We start from the raw sequence: 25,636 nt of genomic DNA on the forward strand, positions 1-25,636 counted from the left end.
GACTAGATAGACTTGCCTCAGGTTCAACTGCTGCTTCGCGCTATACAGGACGATCACGTGTATTCTTACCCCCGTCGCAGTTACAGCAAACGATGTTGCAGCCGCCTTTGCCGCAGCAACTACTCGTAAAGCCTTTCACCTGGCAGCACTCTGCTGTGGCAATGGTAACAAAAAGAGCGACGCTCAGGATAGTGGCAGTCACTGGACGCATGTTGGGCAGGAAGTTTGGAGTCGAGAGTCAACACAAGATAAAGTTTTTCAAGTAGTCCAGGTGTAGTTGTTGTAGTGAAGAAGTGGATGAAGATCGCATCGAGCAGAGCTTCTCGTGGAAACCTTTATGTTATTGCTATCATCTGAAGCACAAATCGCTCAGCTCCGCAATGGAATGAACGCTAATGTCAATTACACAGTTTCGGTAGATGCTATCCCAGTTCAATATTGCTTGCACGCAATCGGCGATTAATGTTCCTTATTAAGAACTCCTCCAGATCTGTTGCGGCAAACGTAGCCGCTGTATATCGATGGAAAACTGGGCTGAGTTGCTTGCTAGCTAGGAGGCGACCATGTATACATGCCCTGAGACGTGCTAGTCCAAGGTAGTCAACAGAGGTGACGATCGAGGCCTGTCGGACCGACTTGCACCGCAACAAGATCTAACTAAAGTGTGCTTTCTGAATGCTATTTCTCATACCACTAAATACTTTGCAATCAAGCGAGCACTTCCTTGCAACAAAGCTGTTCATTTCATTCGCATCTGCTTACCTTTCTCTGTTTCTTTCAAATTTGTGTGGGTTAGGCTCAAGGAGAGTGTGCTAGATGTAACACATATTAGCAGTTATACATCGAACACGAACACAGGTTATGACCTTGTCATAGTCTAATGTCTCTTGAACAATTGCTTACTGAGTCTAGAGCGTTCTTTTATGGCATTAACTCAAATACTAGTCGTGATGGCCATTGGAATATAATAAAACACCAGGTCCGTCCTAAGTAGGACCTGGAGTGGCTAAGACACTGGCGTGTATAATGCCTATCAGAAATCTTCTCTGGTCCAGCTAGAGTTATAACGTCTTGGTGCACTAGTGTTGTTTAATCCGCCCGCCCCGACAGGCAGGGTTGAGTTAAGAGTAAAGTGTTATGTTGTGACAAACAGGCCCTACACAGTTCAAGATGGAATCGTAAGACGACGTCTATTCTTACCCTCTGAATACACTTCTTGAAACCTCGTCCTCTATCTATTCGTGCTACAAATATTTGTTTAACAGTTAGCCTTACATCAGCAGGGTCGGACCACTTGCAGTGCAGATTGATCGAAATTAGCTTACGAGGGACAGCGCCGCCCTTACTTGCCCATATAAAGATAATTATTTTGTGTACAATAATTTCAGACCAGCTATCCACTGACGCTATTCCTAGTTTCTGTCACCAATGTGGAAACAAGTCGGCATCGCAAGAAGCGCAGGCGTTGTGTATATAACATGCAAGCCTCCAAGTTCTACCAGTATGGCCTTTCATTTCAGAGCATCATCACAGTCGATCATATTTCGGCTTTCTTCGTCTCGTTATAATCAACAGTCAAGTTGATTTCAGAGGGACGGCTCGCGATTCACTTGAAAAGTGTGTGCTCACTATAGCCAATCTTCTCCTCGATATTTCATGTAATCAAACTTGTGTTAAGTTAGCCGGAAGCAAATCCGCTAAGACAGCGACAATTACCATGATTCTTAAGATTGTCTCCAAAGTCCTCTGTACAGCTCTATTTCTCCACTGGACTAGCGTACAGACTGAGGATTTCAACATTTTCTTTATCCCCGACGACCCCAATGGTACATGTTGCAGTACCTTCATTTCGTTTGAAGACAAATGGCCCAACGAGTGCTATGGTGATACTTCGGCTCTTTTCGACTCGGTCATATTTTTCCCTCCAGAGGACGTACCAGACACCACGTGGCTATTTGTTTACGAGACGCAGGGTGTGGCAGGGACCGCTTGTGGTATCTTGATCGATAACTATTCCCTAAACTCTTGCTACAGCAACATCCAGTCTATTCAGAGTGCAACGTGGGGCGATCCTCTAAGACTCGGTAATAGGGGAACGGAGCTGCCTGCCCAGAAGAACAGTACAGTCTCCTCGGGTGGTAAAGAACGCAATACTCCAGGTAAACTGGGCTACATTCGAAATGGCCAGCATTATCAGATCAGCCTCAAAGACCAGCAGCATTCGACGGTAGTGAAAGAACTAGGTCACGCGGGCGATGCAATACGGGGTTATATTATGTCCCATGGGCGTGCTAATAAGAGAAGGCAGATTTTTCCAGGTACCTGCTAAGCATGTGTTCCGAGCGATCTTAAGCCTACTTCATTATACTGACAGAAGGACTGCCGTCGTTTGCTTTTTGCTGTGTAAATCTCAGCGTGAGCACAGCCGGTACCTCTACGCAAACATACTTTTCGGGCTCTGCTTGTAACGCTCGCTTGGGCGTAGGGCCCTTTCTGTGATTTCGCTGCGACTTCAGTCTGTTTGTCACGGGCAGAAGAGGCCTACTTAGCAGGCCTACTTTGAGGTACTAATGTATGTACATTTTGCCTCCTTTATGGCTGTTAACCATACCGTAGTACTGAATATCCACGCCCATGCGTCAACATTGGAAACTAATTCGAAGCTGTTCTTAAATTGTACGTCCGTTGACCATACCTATAACACCACTTGCGATCCGACTCCTGGTGCAGATGCGACGCGATGTTGCTAATAACACTTGTACACGGCAGAATAAGAGTCTGGAAGATAGATAGCGGATTGTCGCTGCACACCTGTGGCTCTCAAGTGGGAAGCAGATGCTTCCCACCACGCGCATTCTATTGCATCCTGTTCAGACAAAGGTCAGCTTGAAACATTCTATACGAGTAGACCGTATTTACCTGTGATTCATTAACCGAGAAATGTGGATTAATCCATTTACTGAAGGCATCTTAGGACGATGGTATCAGTCAAACTACTGAAGATTTAAGGGTCAAACAAGGGCGCTTAGCATGGAGCACTGCGAAAAGCTTCAAGAGCCATTTGAGTCCAACAGAATCTACACAGTGCTTCGCCGCCTACAGAACCGCTAAATGGCCACCCAGCTCGTGAGGCCAAGAATCAGAATCTGGGTCTTCCAGTGAGAATTGTCACGATCGCTTGTATTGAGTTCACCCACCTTCATACCGACCTCGCGCCTCGTGGACTAAAGAAACAAACGCGTCCAAATTGAGTGTCGAAGATGACAACGAAACTAGCCTTCTCGGCTAAAAGTCTGTGCTAAGCCATGGCTTGCTGGATTTTGGCTGCGACTGAGCGCATCGCTGTCGTTGCTGGTATCTTGCCACTACAAACCCTATCCAATTCGACGTCAAGTTAAACTTCCTATAAGTATATATAGCCGCAAGTACCCACGCTTCGTGTAGAACATACTGATCCATGTGAGGCCGCACAGCATGCATTATATTACTTGTGCGCTGGCAAACCGTCCATATCGGGTAACCTGTACGACTATTCCTGAGCAGAGAAGCCAATCATTGTACCTCTGCAGTGCGCATGCGATTCTGATAGCGCAGCACTGTGATGCAGTGCTAGTCATGATACATTATATGGACCTTTTGTTCGCTCAGTTGCTCGCTCGCTCGTCGCTTTGCGCATTTCCTTCACGGCAACTTCGTGCACCTGACATAACCAGCTCCCAGCGTCGACCGAGCGACAGAACGCCGAAGAACGAGGAACGACTTAGGCCAAGAGTAAGAGAAAAGCAAGACTATCACTATAACGCAGAGCACTAAGTAGCTACACCATTCACCCACGAATAGAAGAACGCCTTTCTGCCAGCCCTGCAATCTAACACGCCTATCAACTTCACATCACAACACAGTCCAAGACCCTCCATGGCGGTCACAAGCACTCGCTCTCCTGGTCTCAGTAAGGCGAGCGGAAGTCAGCAAGCCTGATGTCAGGGCCCAAGCACCTCACGCACACCGATGAAAAAGGGCGTCAGAACGCCGACGCAGCGACCACTCAGAGGCCGCAAGAATGCGAAGAAGACGCCCGACGAGACGACGGCTTTCGGAGTCCGCCTATGCGCCCTCTGACTTCCGACGACAAGCCACAGCGAAACTTGAATTGCAGAGCTCTGCAGGGGGGAGGGATAAGCTGCGATTCTAAGCTGAGGTCTTGGTCGCATCCTCATGACCCTCCACACCGACATGTACGCGTCGAGCGTACGCCTCGACAGCATCTGTCCGCATCCGTGCAGAGCGGACCTAAGGTGGGTTGTTGGAGGCAGCAATAATCAGTGTGGAGTCGAAGCCAAGCGCCTTCGATGCTTAGGGTGCTAATCTTAGACTTGCCACACATGGCGATACGAAGCCTGGAGGACGCAAATCAAGTTCTCGATGCTGAGCGTGCGCGATCGTGTTTCTGGAGTATTGGACGTGCACCTGTATACAGACGTCATCACCAGCCCTGCCTGGTCAAACCCGGCATTCAGTCCAAGAGCGAAACGCATCCAGCGTCAAAGAGCAAGGCGGTTATGTATATCATGACTTCGCTCCATATTCGATGCAGTGAAAGGGTCTCCGTGACAGGCGGTCCAGGATGGCACACGTTGTGGCTGTCAAGCGCCTGTGCTTGGTGCGGGGAAAACATCGAGGTAAACACCCCTGCACAGCTCCACGACACCACTTCAGATGTCGCGGGCGATCATGGGATCAGTTTACTCCGACAAGTTCCAGCCCCGGAGCGAATAATGGCTTGGTGACTGCTAGACTCGAGGACGCTTTCTTGCTTCGCTTTCTGGCTTCACCGCGATTCGAGGCCGGCGTCGACGGCTAGACGTCGACTGCCATGCAGGTTGATGTGCAGCGATAGCGCGACCCTGCTCTAACGCTGAGCCGTTAGCAGCCGTCGCGAGCGCAAGTCTGGGTGCTGGACCCCTGCTTGCGATCGGCGGTCGAATTGTGATTGGTGGGGGTTGCATACCTCGATACTCACCCAGCGTATGGCGCCGAAGAGCCTAGGTAGCCGACCGCAGCCAATACTCTGCCGATTCAAGGCTGCTTGGGAGCCGTGTATTGTGTGTTCACAAGCACGTGCGGCGCAAAGTCAAGGATTGGAGTGATGGCTGGAGGCGAGTCTGGGCTGGTCACCAAATGAGAGAACTTCGTCTGCTGTGCTGATCATCGGATTTCCAAAAGGTGACCTGGGCGCGACATCGGGTTCCCATTAACCATTGCTCATGACTCACCATTCCGGTTAGCTCCTGCAAGGATGTGGCAGGGCCCGTCGTTATTGAGAGCGATTATCGAAAGTGCGGTGAAGGGGTGGGAAATGCGCTAGATGTCGACTTGTAGCTCGATGGCAAACGGTGCGGCAGGTCGTCCGAGTGTTGCATGTGAACAGATCTACCACACCGATTTCTTAGACAATAAGAAACATGGCTACGAAAGAGGTGCGTGACGGCGAGACATGATTAGTTGGAGAAACTGGTTTCAGCCCGTCTATGTTTCGAAGAATATGTAATGCTGTGGTGAAAGCAGTGTCGCGTGGTTTCACCCCATATGCACTGCGCAGCCACACTCAGTAGTCGCCTTAATCGTTCATCCAAGCTGCAACACGGCTCCCTGCAAAGCGCGCTCCAAAACGAAGACCAGTTGAGCCCATTGGGAAGTAAGAAACGGTAAACCAGAGCAACGAGACCAGCTGCGCAATGACCGCAACAAAGGTGAGGATCGTACTGTGGAGCTAGTCACGCGGACGTTGTCAGTGAAGAACACAAGCTAGAGGACGGCAACTACTGAAATGTGTGGCTGCGTGGGGTAGATTGACAGGGATTGCACAAGCTTAGTGTGCGTAGGGGTCCAGATGTTAGGGCAGGGCAAACTTACACCGAGAGAGAAGTAGAGTGTGAGTGCAATGCTCCCGAAATAAGCGGCAGTGAACGGAAGGCGCGGACCAGAGATAAGATGCTGGGCTGTAACGTAGTCAGCACATGTGTGTATGCAGGCGTGCAGCCAAACTGCAGCAAAGGCTTGCTTACCGTACTGAATGGGGCCCATCATGACACTCCAGGCCGCCAGAAACAGAAGGCTGCCCATTGTCCACCTGAAGCTGGTTAGCGCTCAGGCTCGACAACCAAATCATATCTTGACAGGGCCGGTTTGAGGAGAGACCCATCTGCAAGCTGCAACGCGCCGAACCTTGATCCCGCATGATCGCTGCAGAGGGTCCAGCGCCGATCGCTCTGTGGCTAGGCGAGACATGTCAAATAGCAGAACGACACTATTCTACAGACGGGGTGTCCGCTGTAAGCGAGTGGAATGTTGCTATACCATGTTGAATGGGGCGCATGAGTTCGCATAGCCGTGCCGAAGGACTGAAGAGGCATGTGCCACTGCCTATCTGCCTGATGCGAAGTCGTAATAGAGCAGCAGGCAGAGAAAAAGGCGCTTGGGCTGGCTGCAGAGATTCTCGAAAGGGGTGCAGGTCACTTACAATATGGCAAACTTGCGAGGCCTGACAATGAAGACGGGGGTGAACATGAGCCCGATGCAAGTAGCAAACATCGCGGCGGCTGCCAGTAGCAGACCCCCGAAAACCAGTAAACGGTCCCACCGACTTACTGCAAGCATCTGTCAGCATAGTCCGGAAAGAAGACAGTTCATATTGGTGTATGAGTTCCCAGATTCGAGACGCTCTACGCAGGAACCCTCTTCAGTCACACGCAGACCAGTGGTAACCAGTATGTCTGGTGACAGCGTGAAGTTGATACACAGAACTTCCAAAGCAGGATGCTGTAGTCGAAATTGCCATGTTTGTGGTTTCAAATAGCCAGTGGGCCTAGTCTCACCAACGAGTCTGGTGAGGCAATCACAAGGCCCCCACGAGTCGTTGTGGCGCTCAGAGAGGAGTGTAGGACGCGAGTGACTGCGCGTTACGATGACGAGGTACACCAGAGAACAGATTGTTTCAGATGTACCTCAGGATACAAGGAGTCGCATGGAGGCCATCGGCGATCCAGCATCACAGTACGAGATGTGTGTACTTACGTGCAAACCAACCCTCTTCCTCTTCTCTTCGAGTGGGCGCGGGGAGCGGGGCCCCTGGGTTCGTTTCTGAGATTGGCAGCCTAACATAGCCACCCGCGCCAAACAGATTGGAGACTCTGTCCATCACAGAGGGTGCGGCCGTATTGACGGGCACGTCTGTTTCTCTTCTGCTCCACCCTAAGGAGTTCATCGACTCCCGGAACGAGGTGGAGGCCATGTCGAGCGACGAGAACCTGTTTGACAGAGTCGAGATGAGAGCCAAGTGCTAGTGTAGTGAAGCCTGACGTGCAATAGTGTGCCCGAAGGAGGTTTTCCGTAAAGCCGCAGCTGGCGACACAGAGGTGTACGCGCTTCAGTACTGGCTAGGTAGCGGCGGCAGAGGGAGAGGGTGGGCCCTAGCGTTCCGTGGACTCAGCTGTCAGCCTAGTCCCCGTTGCAGGGTGGGTGTGGCCCTGGCTCGTTGCGGGCGTGCACTGATTGCTGCGACTACGAGGGAGTATTCGAACCCGTGGAGCGCAGAAGGCTACGACGCCGGGACGGAGGATTTCGTGCAGATGATCGGCTGCGGTGAACGTCCAATGGCCGGTGGGGCGAGGCTTGTGACGAGCTCTGGGTGGTGTGCCTGCTGGATATGGCGTCGACGGGGGGAAATCTATGGCGAGGAAGGCACGATGCACCCGGCAGGCAAGCCCGTGGCACGGGTGATTGGCTGGGTGCGTTTGCAGGCGATAATGGCAGAGGTGTGCCTAGGGAAGTCTGATGGCGGGTTTGCTAAGCTACGCGTTCGTGGAGGTGTCGAGAAGGCGGTTAGTGCAGCATGGGTGAGCTTCAGTTCCTTGGAGCAAGCCGGTGGATCCTAGCGCGGGATCGTCTCCCGCTGCAGCATCAACCTCTTGCTCCGCGAGCACCTTCCACACGCTCTGCAGTAGCTCGAGCTCGCCGCTACACTTGCACGGTAACGACGCCCGCGATATATGCTGGGCTGTTGTGCTGCGAGAGTCTGGTGAGTCACAGCGGGCACGCCCTATCTTTGGTGTAGGCTTGCACGCGTCTGCTGGAAGCCATTCTAAGACATGTACCCATCACCCACCCACTGTGCCTGCGGATGATCAGTCCAAGGCCAACAGGGCTGGAGGGCCAGGGGCAGTGTGCCTGCACAGTCGTAATTGATCAATGCAATGTGTGCAAGCCCCCCAGAGCAGGAGAGGCGAGTCAGAGCCGCACTGCACTGCAAGCGTAGACATAAGTACCGGTGGAGGTCGCGTCCGGACTGGATGCAGTAGTACTCCATCTTGCTCGCTCTGCCGCCGGTTCATGCACGCATACTTTGTAGACGGCATCATCTCCCACCTCACTCCTGTGGCAGACGTTTGCTCACCTACCCAACCCATACACCTACCTATTAGCAGCCCGGACTATCGCGGGCCGGACTTCCCCTTCACAACACATTGCGTTGTACTCTCACGTACGTCAGCGCCAGCCCGTCTCACCACAGCGGGTGCCGCCATCTCCGCCTGCACACAGCAGACACACGCAATAGCAGCGAGGTGCGACACTTCAAGCCCTACCGTTTCTTTTCGCCTCGTCGTTTCGAGCTCGGCAAGCGCGCCCCGCTGGTGTCGATTCACGCCTGCACGCCACTCTGATTCGCGGGCGCCGTATTCTAGCTCAGACGCGACTAGCGACATCGACACGATCCTCGCCTCAGCGCTGACCGCCTTCTCTGGCTGCTTTGGGCTCGCCATCCCACACCGTGGCCCGACCCCGTCGCCTCGCCTCAGTTGCTCCAGTTACTCCTCCTGCGAACCGCTGCACCCTCACTGACTGCGCGCTACTCTGACGGCGCGTTGGCCGCACCACTGCGCATCTGCCATCTAGCACCGCAGCCTGTTATTCAGGAAGCTCCGGTCCGGGGCCACCGCCCACCCTTGAGCCTCTCCCCGCCATATACCGACGATCTGCTCCGTATTCCACTCCCAGCACCATTCTCAACCCACGTCGCACAAAGCACTCCAGACCGCGCTCGCCTTCTGCATCAGCCCAAACAAGGCCGCCGCCGCTTCCTCACACTCACGGCCGCTCTGCCACCCCTCGTGTCGACTCAAAGGAAACAAACCCGTGCCACCAGAGCCGCATCTTCGCACGCCGCCCTCGCCCAAGTTTGCTGAGCCCGCCGCTGCAACCAGCCGCCGCGAACTCCCGCCAACGGTCCTCGACGCTGACCGTTGCGCCTTCTCTCTGCTCGGTGAGTCAACCCACCCTCTTGCATCTTCCCTCACCACCACCACCACCACCACCACCTCCCGGCAGCAACAGCTAGCCGCGGACCTTGCAAGAGCGGCACTGCGGTAGTGTGCGACTGTGTTCGCTACTTTGGTTGTCTGTACCACGGTCCCCACAGTACCAGGGTGCAGTACCGCTGCCGTCCTCTGTTGCTCGCTACCTGGTTGTGTGCCACACTCATGCAACCAACCTCTGAACTGCTCAACATTTCATTGACAGGGGCTCTTGCGCTGACACATTCCCCTTTAGCCCTTATCCGAGCGTCAGAGCCACGAGCGCCCACCGTATCCTGCACTGAGCGCCTCCCAGAATAGGCCTCCGCTGCTCCACTCCTCCCTTCACATCTGTCAGCACCTGCCCAATCGAGATTTCTGTCTCTGTGCAGTACAGCATCCAGCCAGGCAGTTTATGTGCATTCACCTACTGCACGTTGTACTGAGTCTAGTGAGCACTTATTCCCAGAAGGATCCCCTATGCACACCGAACCACGGTACTGACGGTTCTCCCAGAGCAAGTCCGCCCTGATACCACCGACGGCTTGTCAGTGACTGTCAAGCACCACAAGCAACTGCACTAGCTTGCTGAGTGACCTTGTGCGCAAGATAGCAATCGGCTTCCAGGGTCCTTCTTATAGGATCACAGACCGTCTCGTGGTGCAATCATACTGCACTGCATTCCTTAGTCACTTGCCGGGTCGGAAGACCGTAAGTTTCAGATCCAACAGTTCGGGAGCCAGCATCGGTCCCATCGGCCTCACTACATTCCCCGGGATCGCTGTAACCTAGTGATGCCAAGTAAGTGAAGCCTCCTTTGTCATATGCACCCCTTTAGTCTCCTCGACCTTTATATTGCATCTTCAGTCCCCTGCTTGTCCCCCACAGTTCTTCTCCACTCGGTTCATTCATCATGTACTACGAGACCATACTGACTGTCCCTCAAGCGGACGCCCTTTTCACTCCTCCATCATCCTACTCTCCTCAGAAGACCCTCGCACGGTTGGACCTTCGGTTGGACACCCACTCTGACGACACTCTAGACGCTGACATCTTCAACATGATTGGTACTGGGTCACCTCAGCCATACATCAAGGAAGAAGTCGACGACATGCAGTTCAACTCCGGTCGCTTTGGAAACCACAACGGTTTCGACATGAGCCAGCAATTCAACAACCCCCAGTACAGCTCCGCTCATGAGAGTGGAAGTGCAATCGACCCCTCAAACCTCACTATGAGCGGGAGCATGAATATCAACAGCCAATTTGGCTCTACCAGCTACGTCCACGGTGCTGCCAATATTGCAGACGACGAGCTTGCCGACTCACTCGGATTCTCCAATGGCTTCAGCCAAGACAACATGAACCAGCCGGAGTTCTTCCACTCCAACTCCAACGCTGCGAACATGAACCAAGTCTACTCCAACACTCCAGATGATCTGCCTATTCAGAGTCCCTTCGTGCACCCTGGGGGGTTCGACTTCAATCAGTACCAGTCTGGACCGTCAAGGATGGGCTTTACAAACAGCATGCAGGCCAACTCGATGAGGCACCGCATGGTTATGAGCAGGACCGGCTCTGACGCCCGCACTCCCATGTCACCGAAGACCCCAGCGATGGCCAGTCTGCACCTTGGTACGCCTGACTCGGGCAACTTTGCGTCTCAGCCCATCATGACCAACATGCACCGTCACCAGAAGAGCGTGTCTGGACAGTGGGAAGGCACACCCGGCAGTGCTCACTCCTGGATCGACTCACCCACACAGTCGCCTCACGCTGCGTCGCTGCATCACCAGCAGATCAATGAGGTCATGCACGGTAAGCATGCCTCCTTACCTACGAAAGTCGACATCGGCCAGACCCAAGACGCGAAGAAGCGCCGCCGCCGCGAGTCTCACAACCTCGTTGAGCGTCGTCGCAGAGACAATATCAATGAGCGTATCCACGACTTGTCCCGTCTTGTTCCGCAGCATCGCCTCGAGGATGAGAAGATCCGCAAGCACATCAACAATAACGGCCCTCTCTCACCGACAATGGGTGCTACTGGTATGTCGCCACCCCAGGCAACGTCATTGCTCGCTGGTGGTAGCGGCAGACGAGCGGCTGGCAGCATCACACAAGGTCTTCCCATGGAAGAGAAGGACAAGGGCCCGAACAAGGGAGATATTCTCAACGGAGCCGTCAGCTGGACTCGTGATCTCATGTGGATGTTGTACAAGAAGATGGAGGAGAACGAGGAGCTCACTGCACGCCTGCGACAAGCTACTGGCGAAGAGTGGCCCGAGATGACGGAGGACGAGAAGCGCATGAAGACCGAGATCTTCGAAGCCGTCGAGAAGAACGGCGCTGGTACCTTCAGGTACTCCCGCGGTCCTGGCTCTGGCCTCCGTGTACCCAAGCACACCAATCTCGCCGGCGAGACTTTGTCTGGTCTCTCGCCTCAGAGCCTCAGTCCTGGCATGCAAAGCACTGGCAGTGGCTCCGGCTCCAACCAGCAACAATACTGGTCGAACCAGGCCTTGAAGGAGGAGGACGAGTACGGCATGGACATGGGTTGAGTCGCTACAGACTTGGTTCCCTTCGCGGTGTACCTTTCCTTGTCTCCTTCTCGGCTCTTCGATTCCATGATACCCCGCGATACCCCGCACACTTTCCTGCATCCTGCAGATGCATACTAGACCGACCCGCGGAGGGATCCCATCTGTCCACCGAGGGCATTTCCACGGCTGCCCGTTGATTAGATCGACGCATGTCGCCTATCTCTGCTGGCCAAGGATGGACGACGCTCGCACTCTGCAGCTTGCCTCATATGGCTCCCGTCTCATTGCATAATGTTCCGCCGATCAGGCGTATCCAATACATCGCCACCCGACACCGCATCACGAAGGAGGAAGGTCATCCTCTCTTTGGATACGGTCGGCATCTGCCTTGTCGGTACGACACGCAGTATTCCATCTTTTCATATCATGTTTGCTTTACTCCATAATGTATGTCAGGCTTGACAGATTGCATGGGCAGGCGTGAGTCGGCGTTGAAGGTGCGTTATTCCACCATACGGGAGCAGACTGCAGGCTGTCTCACAGTCTTCGGACCGTGACTGTCTGTCTGTGGTATTTTCGGACGATCTTGTTTGCGTTTATGCTGTTTCAGTTTCGATCTATTGTGGTATTCCTCTAGCTCCAATAATCATCTCTATGCTATCAAGACCTGATCTTCAAGTGATCCGTGCTCGCCACCTTCTCCGTCAAGGCCGCGAGGCCACTTTGATTGCTCCGAAGCCACCACGACAAAGGACGGCGCCCGTATTCGTTCAAATCCACCCATCTCCGCAAACATGACTCGCATGATATTGCTTTTTTCTTCACCGGACATCAAGACCGCGACATCACTTCTAGCATTGAACAAATCGAGACACAGCGCCGCACTCTAACATGTCTCGTAGTCTTTTTTCTTGGGGCACGCGCCACCACCGCTTCGCGTGAAACATAGCTGCCTAGCACTCTCTACGCTGCCGCACACCGTCTACGCCGCCCGCCACAGGAGTAGCTCGCGATCTGGTGGCACGTCGGCACTGGCTTGACGCACCACCGGTTCAGTAGAAGCTAACAGGCGAGCGTCGTGCAGTGCAGCATTTTCACTGTCTACTTCATTGTACCAAGTCTGCGTACGCGACTTTCTCACCAACACGACGCAGACGCAGACGGAGACTCCACCATTCCCGCCAGGCCAGAAGCCCTCGCGACCATGATGACGCGCAGCAAGACATGTGGCTCCCCGCTCGAATCAAATGGTCATGCAGCTAGATTTCTTTGCGGGGTGACAGCTGCCGTGCCCGGTGGTGTCCGGTTATCTCACTTGTGCGATGCACACGCCGCAATCCGTGCAAGTAGACAAGCGCTGGTCATGAGGGAAGCGTGAGGTCGGGGCGGGTCTGGGAAGGGGGCCTGGGCGTCCATGGAGGACGCGGAGGACGAGGGTGGGGGGGTGGGCACGAGACTGGTGGAGAAAGGGGGTATGCACATTATGCGATGGGGGTTGGGGGGATGGGGGAGAGTCATCTGGGTCGGGGTTTGCGTGTCGCTTGGGTGCTGCACAAGGGGTTTTTTGTTGTGCGGGCTTTCCCCTTCCGTGCGCTGAGCAAGTGCAATCGTTGTTGTCATGCTGCCACCCGGGACATGCTCATGCTGCGGCGGATTGAACGACGCCGGTTGCCACTGTGGTCTGGTTGAGCGACATGCCCGTCGTTGACGGTGTGGTACACTGGCCAGGGCATTGCGACGGCAGCCACGGCTCGCGCGCCAATCATCTGCATCAGAAAGTCCTTGCGATGTGCAGCACGACTGCAGTCCCTGGCATGCGCGGGTCATACTGGTGATGCCATGATGTCGGCTTTGCGTGCCTGATATCGCGTTGTAGCATTAACATTACAGCCTACTGCCGCTAAGACGCAGCTCGGTGCAGCCCCTAGCCGTGGCCTTGATCTCTCGTATCAGCGTCTAAGACTGATGGTCAATCGCACAGCGGCGCTCGACATCTTGCACGACCTCGTTCCGATGTGAGCCTGCGTGATGCCACCGATGTCACGGATCTGATCGCGTCATCTGGACTTGTTTGTTTCAGAGCTGCGGCGCACAGTGGGCGCAAAGCTTGGTAGACTTTTGCGTAGCAGAAGCTTTGTTGGTGTACGGGGAAGAGGGTGAGGGGTCGTTCGTTGGTGTCAGTGAGTGAATTTGTGCGACGTTGCACCCTCCTGTATGCAGATCGGCAAGATCTCGTCCAAATCTGATTTGTGGGGATGGTTGTCTTAGTTTACAGTTGGGTATCTGGCGGAAAAGCCCCTAGGCAGATTGGATTAGGTAGAGAGCGGAAACTATGCGACAACAAAGGGATCGCGATCGAATCCAATGTATTTCGGTGTGCGTTGCGAGATGCAGTCGGCACCTATTGCAAATATGGAAGGGCATTTGTGGATCAAGCCCAGGCCGTGCGACCTGCTCAGTCGGCAGTGCTCACCTGTTGTGGCGCAAGCTGGTACGACGAACCTGTCGTCTACAGCATATGTCAATCTGTCAGTGCTGTGTCTCGCTTCTCCGTCCTTCAGTACCATCCCTTTACTTCCAACAGCGCTCTACTGCCGAGACATGAATTTTGGTCTACCTTGTCCGTGAAAAGATGTGGGGCCGTTGGTAGTCTGTCACTCCTGCAGCCCTAGACAAGTATTCTCCACTGCAACCCCGCTGACGATATTGGCGTCGGCTGATACGGCAGGCGTGCCCAGGAAGCAGGTAGGGTGAGTCGGTGGTTTCTCGGCTGCTCGGTTGGTGCCGAACTAATCAATAGGTGATCGAGACCCTTCATTCCGTACTGAATCGGCATATCTAGGAAGTGCGGGGCTTATCGTGCCCTTGGGGTTGCGGTGGATGAGCTGGGGTTGCAGTCGGAGCAGAGGTAGGGTGGCTGTCACTATTCTCTCCGAAGCCAAGGTTCTTGAACGAGTCAGGGGCCATCAGATTCCTACGAGCACAAATGAGTCAGTGAGCCGTTCTTGAAAGGTCTACTCAGGTCGGTGGTAAGCTCCGTTCGGATGCTGCCGACGCAGTGCGACGCTGATATGTGGAGACGTGGGTACTGTTGAAGGGGCAACGATCCCACAGAGTACAATATTGAAGCAGCGAGGGCAAGGCGAGGCTGGAAACGATCGAGTGGACAGACTTGGCGTTTCAGTTCTGGCAATTGATGAGGAATGAGAAATGGAGTATCTCTCCCTTGCCTCACTGCAGCCCCAACCCCCGATGTTCCCAACGACCTGGTCCAAAAACTTTGACAGGTCGGTATGACAAGCTCCTCTTTTCTCCCTCCCTTTCCTGAAGAAGTGGAGTCGTCTTAGAGAGAAGAAGATCGACATGGCTGGGCAGAAGCGGTGTTGGAAGGAAGGCAGACCCGGTACGTACCGATCCATCCGACAGGACAGGTATGACTTTGATAGGTTGCGACACTCGGAATCGTTCGTTCCGCGGTGTGATTTGATACACCTGAGGTAGGATAGCATTATATCCTTGCACTCGCCTGGAATGTAGCGTCAGTCACTGAGATGTGGTGGACGGGCAGGAACGCCGGGTATTGCGGGCAGTATCGTAGATGGGCGAGCCGTACCGTCGTGATCGAGGGGGAAAGAGCCGCGCTCAGGACTGCGAAGCCAGAATTAGCTGAGTCGATGGTCAAAGGGAGGACCCGAAGAAGAGGCCGGTGGCGCAATGCAGTGGAAGATGCAACAACATACGGATTGGGCTTAATGACTTTCTGTCCTAGGCCTGCACCACCAAAAGAAGCCATGACGTCAATTGAAGGTCTGCTCCAGAATTGCGACAAGATAGTTGCTGGTGTGAGGTGGTAGGGACGATTCAAGCGGGGAAGTGTTGGAGCGTTGGTGGAGTGGAGTGAGCTCTGAATAAACTCGCGCGCGAACGATGGCCAGTGCATCCCACTGAGGCGCCATCCCTGCATCACTTGGCTCTGCAGCACAACAACTCAAATCGCCGTGTTTGACGATAATATTATTCATATCAAGATGCAAGACTCGATACGTCATCAACCATATGTCGTCTCGAGCATGTCCAACGATGGCTTCCTAAGCCGTGTGTGGCTCAGTGCATAGCTCAATGCTTGCGACATAATGGCAGCTACTCGAACACCACTGACTTGCGGCAAGGCCTACATAGCAGCCATATAGCTTCAGCAAGGTCGAAACGACTAGGAGACCCTGTTTAATCACTTGTGAAGAATACAGAAAAGATTGGTTCATAGTCGACGACTTCATTCCCAAAGCAGCTAAAGCCACCACCAACCTCCGCATCGCCCACCCTGAGCATGCACGCTGCCGGGCGCGTCTCCACACCACCTGATGGCGTTGCCGCTGGCTCCGGCCTCCAATCTCCACGCTATCTTGCTGGTCACCAAGTCGCGTTCACTTGGTCCGCGTCTGGTCTTCCACTACCCACCTCTTTCGCCGTCGGCGGCAGCGCTCGCTATAGCCAAAGACCCCTCGTGGTACCGCAACGAGAGCTCCACTGCGAGTCTTAATTCGGAGAGTTCAGAAAGCGATTGGGATAGCAGTACAGAAGCAGACGAGAACGATGACCTGGAACTGGGCAGCCGCACAAGTGGCCGTGGATCTGGGCGGACCGGACCCAGCGGAAGTCGTGATAGACCAAAGCTCGGTATCGGCGGCTGGGGCAGACAGGAAACCATCGACGAAGAAGATACTGAGGACGATCACAATGGAAACAGGCGACATCGTGGCGGAGACTACGATTGGAATTCGGTCCTTGGCTTTAAGGTGGACGCTCTTGAGAAGATACTAACGCCTAGCGAAGACTACAACAAGAGACGTTTCGAGCTCGGTGTAGAAAGCATCGTCTTCTTGGGTGCGCCCATGTTCGTTAGAGAAGACGGGTTGTGGAAAAAGTTAAGACGCAAAAAGAAGAAGAAGTCTGAACTGCAAAAGATCGAAGATGGCGATCTGGTAGGAAACCTCTCGATGTCAGAAGACGAGATTGAACCAGAACCTTTCGTATATCCTCCAGGATTTGAGCCAGGCTATGGCCACGATACGCTGTCGGCGCCAGGATCCGTCGCGGCTTCTGAGGCAGGATCAGATGCTCGCAGTAATTCGACGGCCGGACACGATGACAACACTGACATGACCATGTTCAACGTTATATTCGTGTTGAACCCGCCGGCTCTGGAGTACCAACGACGCGTGAAGGAGATGTACGACAACGTGATACGGAAGTACGCAAAGGCTTTGAAGTACGAGCAGGCGAGGTTCCAGTATGTGTGGAAGGAATCGAAGCGCATCATCGACATCAAGCAGCGTGCGAAAGAAAACGGGGAGTCGATCAGTGTGACGTGGAAAAATCTCCTCGCTATCTCGCCGTTGGCCAAGTCGCTAGCCGTACTGTACGATGCTATCTCGAATGACAAGATTGCGCACATACACTTCGATGCTACTTTCAACACCTCGTTTCAAATCCCCCAGGCGATGTCGACACCATATCTACCAAACGCACTTGAGCCGCAGATGCCAGGTCTCTGGCTAACGACGTCCAATGTTGTACTAGACGGAGAAGAAGCACCCATGACACAACATGCATCACTTCTTTTACTCGAGGATCCTGAGGTTCTGATCAAAGACCTTGGTGGGGAGTCATCAGAAAATGGAGCAGCGATTGCTGGGTTGATCCGCCGGATTGTACCCACAAAGTCTTTGCTGAAGATATCAAGGAAACACAACATCTCAAGCCAGGACATGGAGTATATCGCCTCCCATCTTGTGTATTGGCGGCGCGCCCGACTGATCGATCCTATATCGCAGCGTGACACGTATGTCGTGTCTCCAAACGCAGATATGAACTACCTCCCTGCTGCTGCCTCGAACTTTGCACGGCACTTTCCCACTCTTCCGTCGTTACCAAAGTTTTTGAGTCTATTGTCAGGCACTCCCCGAATCTACAAGAGTTTCATCCCGACGTACGAGCATAGAGATACATACCTCGAAGTCTTAGCATGGCTAATGCGAGGCGGTTGGGTCACACAATTAAGGACTTTTGCCTGGATTCGTGTCACTCCTGAGATCAAAGCTCAAGTAGCTGTAGATTTGGAGCGAGAGGAGCGAATCAAGAAAGCTGAAGAAGCGAGGAAAGAGCTCGCCAGTGAGACGGGATCCGTGAACGCATCGCTGTTCTCTGATAAGCGATCGAGCTTGCTGTCTGACCATACAGCGAGGCCACTTACACCAATGAAGTGGCGCCGAGATAGAAGCGCTGATACTTCTGAAGAGATGGAGTCCAGCACGATACTTAGCCCTCGCATCACAGCCACCAGCTCTACGCAACATCATCGTGGCTCTCCAGCTCGACCAGCATCTGACGCAGGGAGCAACAGCAGCCAGCGCACGACAATTGCTCTCAACCCTGCCGGCCGTCCCGACTCACCATCACATCTTCTGCCTCATAACAGCAAAGTGCACAAACCGAGCCCGCTACATCCCAAGCCTACTTCACCGTCCCTTAACGCCGCGAACTCGCCACCTCTCCGGGTCGAAGAAGATCTCGTACCACAACCGCACCTCTTCAAACCTAGCGTGATCCTCAGCCCACAGAAAGCGTCCAGTGTCGAGGCTCGCTGGCTTGAGGCAATCGGCAAGACATTCGAAGAGATCGACCACCATCATCCTCGCCACCCTTCGTATCCAATCAACAATCCCAGTCCACCAAAGCACACAGATGGAATGATGGGCATCTCAGGTGAAGAGCTCAGGGAGCAGTGGCCGATGCTGTTGAGGCACTTGGACGGGAAGCATGCCATTGAGGATGTCGCGCCTAGGGAAGGGTTGAAGAGGAAGCGGGTTGCTGTGCTGTTCAATGCTGTAAGGGAAAAGGGATGGCTGGTCGTTGTCAGGCACTGGTAGATCACCAAACTGAATGTGGACTCGACGCAGCTTCAGTCGGGCTTGCTCAGCCTCTCGCGTCGCAGAGAAAATCGGTCATCAGCCGTAGAGTTCCTACATATATGAGGTCGTCGGTGTATATGTGCAGGCTCGCGAGAAAACCAATTCTTAAAGAGTACAGTTGTTTTGCGTTGAAGGCGAATTTCTACTCGTCACCAGAGCTTAGCTAACGCATAACTTGGACCCCTCACCAGAGTTGTTGTGATGGTTTTGCTGTTCAATTGCTGCGCCTTCGAGTGAAATGCCCCGCGATTCCTCAGCCACTCAGGCAGCCACTCTGATCTCATCGCCTCGTTAAATGCGACCAAAATCATTGTCGCTGCAAATCCTACCGCATTCACGCGACTGCGCCATTCTTTTCGCTCGTATTTTGCAGCACACATAGCGTGAGTAGCCGCCTTTGCTTGAGTCATCGTTATTGTGTGTTTTGTTTGTTGTTGCTGCCTGTATGGCAGTTTCCTTCCTCAAACTCTCCCCGCTTCGAGCTGACATCTGCTTCTTCCTCAGACATTGCGTACACCTTAAAGTCTAACGCGCATACCGTTCCTTTCCGCCGCCAGACTCAACACAATCGCGATCATGGCGCACCGCGACCGCGCACCGTTCGTTGCCCAGGACCCGAAGGAGATCACGAACCTCATCCACTCATTGCAGATGCATGAGGGCAAGAAGGGGAAAGACGGCTTTTCCGTCAAAAAACACACATTCACGCTGCCTAGCGGCCGGACAGTGGACTCGTGGAAGATGAACGACTGGGACTACAAGAAAGAGCACCTTCCTACATACGCTCGAGGCCTCTTCACATACAAGAACCTTCAGGGACAAGACGAGATCGCCGTCCGGGGATACGACAAGTTCTTCAACCACGGTGAGGTCAGGAAGACAGAGTGGAACAATGTCGAGCAGAACACACGGGGCCCATACGAGTTGAGTGTGAAGGAGAACGGGTGCATCATCTTCGTCTCTGGTCTTGACGACGACACTCTGCTGGTCTGCAGCAAGCACTCTACAGGGGCACGCGGCGATGTCGCGCTCACCCATGCCATGGCAGGTGAGCGGTGGGTGGAGAGGCACATTGCAGCAGTGGGAAGGACAAAGCAGGATCTCGCGCGGACCCTGCGGGCAATGAACGCGACGCTGGTGGCCGAGCTGTGCGACGATGAGTTCGAGGAACACGTTCTGGCCTATACCCCCGACCAGGCAGGGTTGTACGTCCATGGCATCAACCTCAACCTTCCTGAATTTGCGACATACCCTGGGCGTTTGGTCGATAAGTTTGCAGATGACTGGGGCATGAAGAAGGTCGTCTATGTCATGGAGGACGACATCACCAAGGTCAAGACGTTCCTGGATAAGGTCGCCGAGACTGGCAGCTACAACGGACGCGACACCGAGGGCTTTGTCATTCGATGCCAGGCGCGAGCCGCCGAGGGCGCCCCATACGAGGACTGGTTCTTCAAATACAAGTTCGAGGAGCCATATCTTATGTACAGGCAATGGCGTGAGTGCACCAAGGCCATGATCGCGGGCAAGCCCCCACGGTACAAGAAGCACAAGGCCATCACCGAGGAGTACTGTGATTTCGCGCGCAGGAGGTTTGTGCAGAATCCTGGATTGGCTCAGGCGTACGGGCAGAACCATGGTATCATTAAGCTGCGTGATGAGTTCTTGGCCGCACGCGGCACGACTGGCGCGGAGATTATCCAGCAGGAGCTGAACGCAGGCGCACAGGAGAGCAAGGCAGTGAACAGGAACATCATCATGGTTCCTATCGCGACCATTGGCTGTGGCAAGACGACCATTGCTCTCGCACTCGTGAAGCTGTTCGGTTGGGGCCACTTCCAGAATGACAACGTGAAGGCGAAGAAGGGTCGAGGCCAGATCTTCGCCGATACCATCTCATCGTTGCTCATCACCAATCCTGTTGTGATCGCCGATCGCAACAACCATCAGAAGCGCGAGCGAGACCAGATCATGAACGACATCTCGCGAACTGTCAAAGACGCACGCTTCGTCGCGCTTCACTACGTGCACGAGCGCTCTAACTACAATGCGATCCGAGACGCCACACGAAAGCGTGTACTTGACCGCGGTGACAACCATCAGACGATCCAGGCAGGCTCGAAGGGACCGGGCGAGATTATCGAGATCATGGAGGGCTTCATGCACCGCTTCCAGCCTCTCGACCCGTCAGAAGCTCCTGATGACCTCTTCGACCTTGTCATCAACATTGACCCGGTCCTCGACTCACGGCAGAACCTAGAGACGGTCATCAGTAGGATGTTTGAGACATATCCTGCGCTGTTTGAAGGTCGCGACATGCCGACGGATACTGATATGGATGAAGCGATCCAGTGGGCGCTGCACGACTACACGCCCGACTTCAAGATGGATCTGTCCCGGGGCGGCCCCAAGAATCAGCAGCTCAACAACATGCAGAAGAACCAGGGAGGAGTGGCGAACGGAAAGAAACAGGCACAGAGCGGGGGTAGGGCAACGAAGGCGCCTCGCATGGAGTACTTCTCCGTGAAGCTGAACACATCTCGAGTCAGCTCGATCCTCGACAGCGTATTCAACGGCAAAGATCCCGAGAGTGCGCGTCTCTACAACCAGATGAAGCAGCAGCGCCGTATTCAGAATGAGTTCCACGTCACGCTGATTCACCGCGCCTCGGCAGCGCAGAACCAGCCATACTGGGACAAGCTCATCAAGCTCAGCGATTCCATTCAGACAAGAGCTGAGAATGGCGGTGGTTGGGAAGCGGAATTAGGCAAGTGCGGTGTGTTCATGGAGCGGTTGATCTGGGACGACCGCATCATGTGCTTCGTGGTGCGCCTCAACGGCTCGAGCACGTTCAGGGTTGAGAGCGAAGCAGGTGCGTCGACTGAAGACGTTGCTTTCGAGAGTGTCAACCCGGTTGCGCACGTCACTGTTGGCACGGCCAATCAGAGCATCAAGCCGAAGGAGAGCAACGATCTGTTGCAGCGCTGGTTGAACGAGGGCTCTGGCGCTGCGACGGGGATTGGTGAGCTCACTGTCAAGGGCAATGTGGTGCTTGATGGTAGCGTCCGTGGTGTGCTTGGTCGGTTGTAGGACAGTGGCAAGCAGTGAGAAGCACCGCGAGTCTGATCTTGCAGTAAGAATCAAAATACAACAAATGAAATCTCGCATCTGCCAAGCAGCTTGAATCATTCCTGCCCCACCTAACAAGCACCTCTCTATTTCGATTTTGTCCTTGGCGCGAGTCTGGGCAGCCGCAGGCCGTCGACGTCACAGGCAGTTTCTCGTGGACCCTGCCTCGAGCTTCTCAACACGCGCTGCGCCGAAGCTTGCAGCACAAGTCAGGCCACACACGTAAAACGTATCGCTCATGGCGCCTCCCTCACGCGCCCGGCCGCTTGGGAAATCGTCCTTTTCTGCCGCCTTCTCGCGACTCAAGACGTCAGCGTACGTCGATGGTGTCCGCCCCAATGCGCCCGTTGCGGCGGCGCATTACATTCGCACGCTGAGCTGGAACACGTCAGGCACGTTCATAGCGACGGGCGCCGCAGACCGCACGATCCGCATCTGGAATCCCGAGAGGACCAACGTGAAGCACTCGACGGAGCTGCGCACGCCAGGCGTGCCTGCGTCGATACAGCTCGAGCGCGTCGCGTTCCACCCAATCAACGAGAACGAGCTCGCGAGCTGCAGCACCGACGGCATGGTCCGGTTCTGGGACATTCGCTCAAAAGCCAGCGTGGGCGAAGTGAAGGTCGGCGAGCAGCCGTTCACGCTCGCGTGGACACCAGACGGCAGCGCGATTGTCGCAGGGCGGAAGGTTCGCTCGAACCCCCCACACGCCGCCGTCGCTGTGCTGACCGCGACAGGACAATGTTCTCGTCTCGATCGACCGCGCCGCGCTCGGCATACTCTCGGAGCAGCGCCAGCCCGGCCAGACCAACCAGTGCGTCTTCGACTGGTCCGGCGCGCACCTCTTCCTCACGTCGGGCGACGGCAGCATCAAGGCCGTCGACTACCCGTCCTTTGACCCCGTGCTCAGCCTCAACGCGCACACGTCCTCGTGCTACGCCATCAGCATGTCGCCGTCGGGCGAATACCTCGCAGCCGGCGGCGGCGACGCGCTCGTCTCGCTCTGGGACACGCAGGAATGGATCTGCGTGCGCACGCTGGACCTCACCCGGGCGCCGGTCAAGAGCGTCGACTTCAGCTTCGACGGCAGCTACATGACGGCCGGCAGCGACGACAAGGACGACAAGAAGATCAGGATTGCGCACGTCGAGACGGGCGAGGTCGTGCACGAAATCAGTGTGCAGAAGGCGAGCCAGGTGGTCAGCTGGCACCCGTGCCGCTATGTGCTGGCCTACTCGCAGGAGGAGCAGGGCCTGAGGATCGTGGGTTCACTGAACTAGGAGTTGAGGGCCATTGGGTGAAGACAACTGGTCCAGCCAGTGTTGGACATGTGGGACATGTGGGAGAGGGACCGGGAGACGACATGCACGAGAGATACCCATCAATACCAAGACACGATTGGACATGCGCGCCTGTGGTTCGATTGCTGTTCCCGCAGCTTCACTGCCAGTGACGCCATCAATTAGTCCGCATCTGTAAGCAGCAAACGAGAGCACCGTACTCGGCGTACTCTGCGGTTCCTCGCAAACAACCGTCCAACTCAATTGCAACACAACAAACCATGGATGTTCTATCGCCGATCAGCCCCAGCTCGCTTTTCTCGGCCAGCGGACTTGTTGTCGTAGTCACAGGCGGGGGTTCTGGTAAGCTTGAGTGAGGTCCAAAGCTACCCCGCCGTCGTCTCTCTAACAGCCTCAAGGCATCGGCCTCGCAATCGCCGCGGCTCTGCACCAGAATGGTGCCTCGAAAATCTACATCATCGGCCGCCGCAAGAACGTCCTCGACGATGCCATTGCCAAACTCGAGTCGTCGCCCGCGGCGCCGAAGTCGTCCAACGTCCTTTCGGCCATCGCTGCAGACGTGACAGACCTCGACAGCATCAAGAAAGCCGTCGCCCAGATCGAGCAGGAGACTGGCTACGTAGATGTCCTCGTCAATAACGCAGGCGTCCTCGGCCCCAAATCAGGCCAGCCCATCCACGCCGCGCAATCCATCACCGCCGTCCGCGACGCCATGCTCCTCGACATGGAAACCCCCTCGTGGACGCAAGCCTTTGACATCAACACCAAGGCCGTCGTCGCCGTCTCCGCGCTCTTCCTCCCCCTGCTCGAAGCAGCCAACTCCCGCCGCGGCTGGGCGCCGGGCCGCGTCACAGGCGCCGGCACCGCGCGATCCCGCGACACATCGAAGCTGGGCGCCCTCGCCGTCGACGCCGCCGACGACCGCATGGCGCACATCATCACCGTCGCCTCGGTGGCGGCGTACATGCGCTGGATCAGCGCGGGGCTGGCGTACAACGCGACCAAGGCCGCGGCTGCGCAGCTGGGCAAGATCATGGCCACGTTCCTTGCCGAGTGGGGGGTGCGCAGCAATGTCATCGCGCCCGGGCCGTATCCGAGCGAGATGACCAGCGCGAATTCGCTGGTGTACGGCACGGGGCAGATCCCGCAGGGCAGGATGGGGGATGTGAGTGACATTGCAGGCCTGGTGCTTTTCATGGTGGGCAGGGCGGGGGCGTATATGAACGGCGTTGTGCAGGTCACGGATGGGGGGAGGATGGCTGTGTTTCCGTCGACGTATTAGGGCTGTGTGTCGTGAATATGGACCCCCCAATCTGTCGACATGTTGATACAGCACACTTTCCAATCAGCTCTCAGTCCAAAAAGCGGCAGTGTTGCGTGCGCTAGGTTTACAGTCGCGCAGCCTTGTGACCCACGCGTAGTGGCGGGATTTAGTGATGCAGAACCGATGACGTAGTCACTTCAAGTCGCCTTCATATACGCAACCTCGATGGTCACGCCTCTTGTACACAGACACTCGAACCACGACTCGAACCACGACTCGAACCACGACTCGAACAACGACTCGAACAACGACTCGAACCGCGACTCGAATCCCTGCCCAACAGCTCTTGTACTCAAACCTCTGACAATCTACCACTACACCTACACACGCCAACATGTCTGCACCCAGCCAAATGGACAAGAGCAACAACACCGAGAACCCCGGCCTGATCGCGGGACACGCGCAATACGTCAAGGGCGCCGCTGAGGTTCGTCTTCCCATCCCTTCCTACACCCTCACAGAGCTAACAGCACAGGCGACCGTCGGCTCCGTCACGGGCAACCAAGCCTGGGCCACGTCAGGCGAGCAGGACAAGAACCAAGCCATCGACGCCATGAAGGCTGCGAGCGAGAACCGCGATGCGAACCAGGGCCTTGGCGGCGTCGAGCAGGCCGCAGGGAATCTTGTGGGGTGTGAGGGCATGCAGAAGGAGGGTGCGGAGAGCAAGAAGCAGTAGATGAATTGGCAATACTATTGGGAATGACTGATTTGGAGTGTGTTTGTTGTGTGATGAGTGTTGTGTGATGAGTGATGGATGATGGGTGATGGGTGATGGGTGATGGTGTGTGATTTGGAGTTTTGGGGGGAATGCGAATGTATTGTGCCCAGCTGACGCGCAGAGGGTACGTCTTGGACACGAATCTAGGTTGAAGCTCGTCAATACAAAGGGCGACCTGAATACGTCCCAGGCCGCGGGAGGCCGCAAGCGAACCTCGGCATCACTGGGGATACGAAGTACTCACCTTCCCTTCCTAGCAACTTACAAATCAACAACATCGCGCACTTGCGTACGTGAAAATTGA

The 25,636-nt window shown here is 55.0% G+C and overlaps 9 protein-coding genes across 9 annotated transcripts; 7 read left to right on the forward strand and 2 right to left on the reverse strand.

The window, feature by feature from the left end:
- Positions 1–1,717: 1,717 nt before the first annotated feature.
- Positions 1,718–2,329, forward strand: M421DRAFT_95385 (uncharacterized protein; the record flags this gene model as incomplete). Its single annotated transcript, XM_033598306.1, has 1 exon — positions 1,718–2,329. One exon carries the CDS (start codon positions 1,718–1,720, stop codon positions 2,327–2,329), a length of 612 nt encoding a protein of 203 aa, XP_033444679.1.
- Positions 2,330–5,551: 3,222 nt separating this feature from the next.
- On the reverse strand, positions 5,552–7,459 carry M421DRAFT_278650 (SFT2-domain-containing protein). Its single transcript, XM_033588884.1, has 5 exons — positions 7,075–7,459; positions 6,521–6,647; positions 6,066–6,130; positions 5,914–5,999; positions 5,552–5,770 (listed from the first exon to the last, which is right to left on the reverse strand). Exons 1-5 carry the CDS (start codon positions 7,289–7,291, stop codon positions 5,618–5,620), a joined length of 648 nt encoding a protein of 215 aa, XP_033444680.1. The 5' UTR covers positions 7,292–7,459; the 3' UTR covers positions 5,552–5,617.
- A 2,206-nt stretch (positions 7,460–9,665) lies between these two features.
- Positions 9,666–12,003, forward strand: M421DRAFT_278709 (HLH transcription factor). Its single transcript, XM_033588886.1, has 2 exons — positions 9,666–10,151; positions 10,298–12,003. The coding sequence occupies exons 1-2, from the start codon at positions 10,145–10,147 to the stop codon at positions 11,905–11,907; spliced, it is 1,617 nt and encodes a 538-aa protein (XP_033444681.1). The 5' UTR covers positions 9,666–10,144; the 3' UTR covers positions 11,908–12,003.
- M421DRAFT_278692 (uncharacterized protein) lies at positions 12,004–12,438 on the forward strand. The gene has a single exon (XM_033588885.1). It carries the CDS (start codon positions 12,099–12,101, stop codon positions 12,333–12,335), a length of 237 nt encoding a protein of 78 aa, XP_033444682.1. The 5' UTR covers positions 12,004–12,098; the 3' UTR covers positions 12,336–12,438.
- A 2,206-nt stretch (positions 12,439–14,644) lies between these two features.
- On the reverse strand, positions 14,645–15,776 carry M421DRAFT_278746 (uncharacterized protein). The gene is made up of 4 exons (XM_033588887.1): positions 15,630–15,776; positions 15,503–15,537; positions 15,301–15,415; positions 14,645–14,863 (listed from the first exon to the last, which is right to left on the reverse strand). Exons 1-4 carry the CDS (start codon positions 15,680–15,682, stop codon positions 14,728–14,730), a joined length of 339 nt encoding a protein of 112 aa, XP_033444683.1. The 5' UTR covers positions 15,683–15,776; the 3' UTR covers positions 14,645–14,727.
- A 468-nt stretch (positions 15,777–16,244) lies between these two features.
- On the forward strand, positions 16,245–19,048 carry M421DRAFT_402177 (uncharacterized protein). Its single transcript, XM_033590233.1, has one exon. It carries the CDS (start codon positions 16,251–16,253, stop codon positions 18,816–18,818), a length of 2,568 nt encoding a protein of 855 aa, XP_033444684.1. The 5' UTR covers positions 16,245–16,250; the 3' UTR covers positions 18,819–19,048.
- Positions 19,049–19,436: 388 nt separating this feature from the next.
- Positions 19,437–21,950, forward strand: M421DRAFT_72411 (tRNA ligase; the record flags this gene model as incomplete). The annotated part of the gene is made up of 1 exon (XM_033596877.1): positions 19,437–21,950. The coding sequence occupies one exon, from the start codon at positions 19,437–19,439 to the stop codon at positions 21,948–21,950; it is 2,514 nt and encodes an 837-aa protein (XP_033444685.1).
- A 277-nt stretch (positions 21,951–22,227) lies between these two features.
- On the forward strand, positions 22,228–24,572 carry M421DRAFT_103761 (NAD(P)-binding protein; the record flags this gene model as incomplete). The annotated part of the gene is made up of 4 exons (XM_033586935.1): positions 22,228–22,677; positions 22,727–23,251; positions 23,473–23,632; positions 23,689–24,572. The coding sequence occupies 4 exons, from the start codon at positions 22,228–22,230 to the stop codon at positions 24,570–24,572; spliced, it is 2,019 nt and encodes a 672-aa protein (XP_033444686.1).
- Positions 24,573–24,966: 394 nt separating this feature from the next.
- Positions 24,967–25,290, forward strand: M421DRAFT_72401 (uncharacterized protein; the record flags this gene model as incomplete). The annotated part of the gene is made up of 2 exons (XM_033596876.1): positions 24,967–25,041; positions 25,090–25,290. The coding sequence occupies 2 exons, from the start codon at positions 24,967–24,969 to the stop codon at positions 25,288–25,290; spliced, it is 276 nt and encodes a 91-aa protein (XP_033444687.1).
- Positions 25,291–25,636: the final 346 nt, after the last annotated feature.

Source organism: Didymella exigua, assembly GCF_010094145.1.
Source record: "Didymella exigua CBS 183.55 unplaced genomic scaffold M421scaffold_38, whole genome shotgun sequence".
Taxonomy (NCBI): Eukaryota; Fungi; Ascomycota; class Dothideomycetes; order Pleosporales; family Didymellaceae; genus Didymella; species Didymella exigua.

Coding starts and splice junctions, on each gene's coding strand:
- M421DRAFT_278650 (XM_033588884.1), bottom strand. CDS start 7,291: ATGGCCTCCACCTCGTTCCGGGAGTCGATGAACTCCTTAGGGTGGAGC. Junction 6,131..6,520: donor CCTCGCAAGTTTGCCATATT/GTAAGTGACCTG, acceptor AACCAGCTTCAG/GTGGACAATGGGCAGCCTTC. Junction 6,000..6,065: donor GATGGGCCCCATTCAGTACG/GTAAGCAAGCCT, acceptor ACTACGTTACAG/CCCAGCATCTTATCTCTGGT.
- M421DRAFT_278692 (XM_033588885.1), top strand. CDS start 12,099: ATGTCGCCTATCTCTGCTGGCCAAGGATGGACGACGCTCGCACTCTGC.
- M421DRAFT_278746 (XM_033588887.1), bottom strand. CDS start 15,682: ATGGCTTCTTTTGGTGGTGCAGGCCTAGGACAGAAAGTCATTAAGCCC. Junction 15,538..15,629: donor AAAGTCATTAAGCCCAATCC/GTATGTTGTTGC, acceptor CTGGCTTCGCAG/TCCTGAGCGCGGCTCTTTCC. Junction 14,864..15,300: donor CTGTCCTGTCGGATGGATCG/GTACGTACCGGG, acceptor TTGTGCTCGTAG/GAATCTGATGGCCCCTGACT.
- M421DRAFT_402177 (XM_033590233.1), top strand. CDS start 16,251: ATGGCGTTGCCGCTGGCTCCGGCCTCCAATCTCCACGCTATCTTGCTG.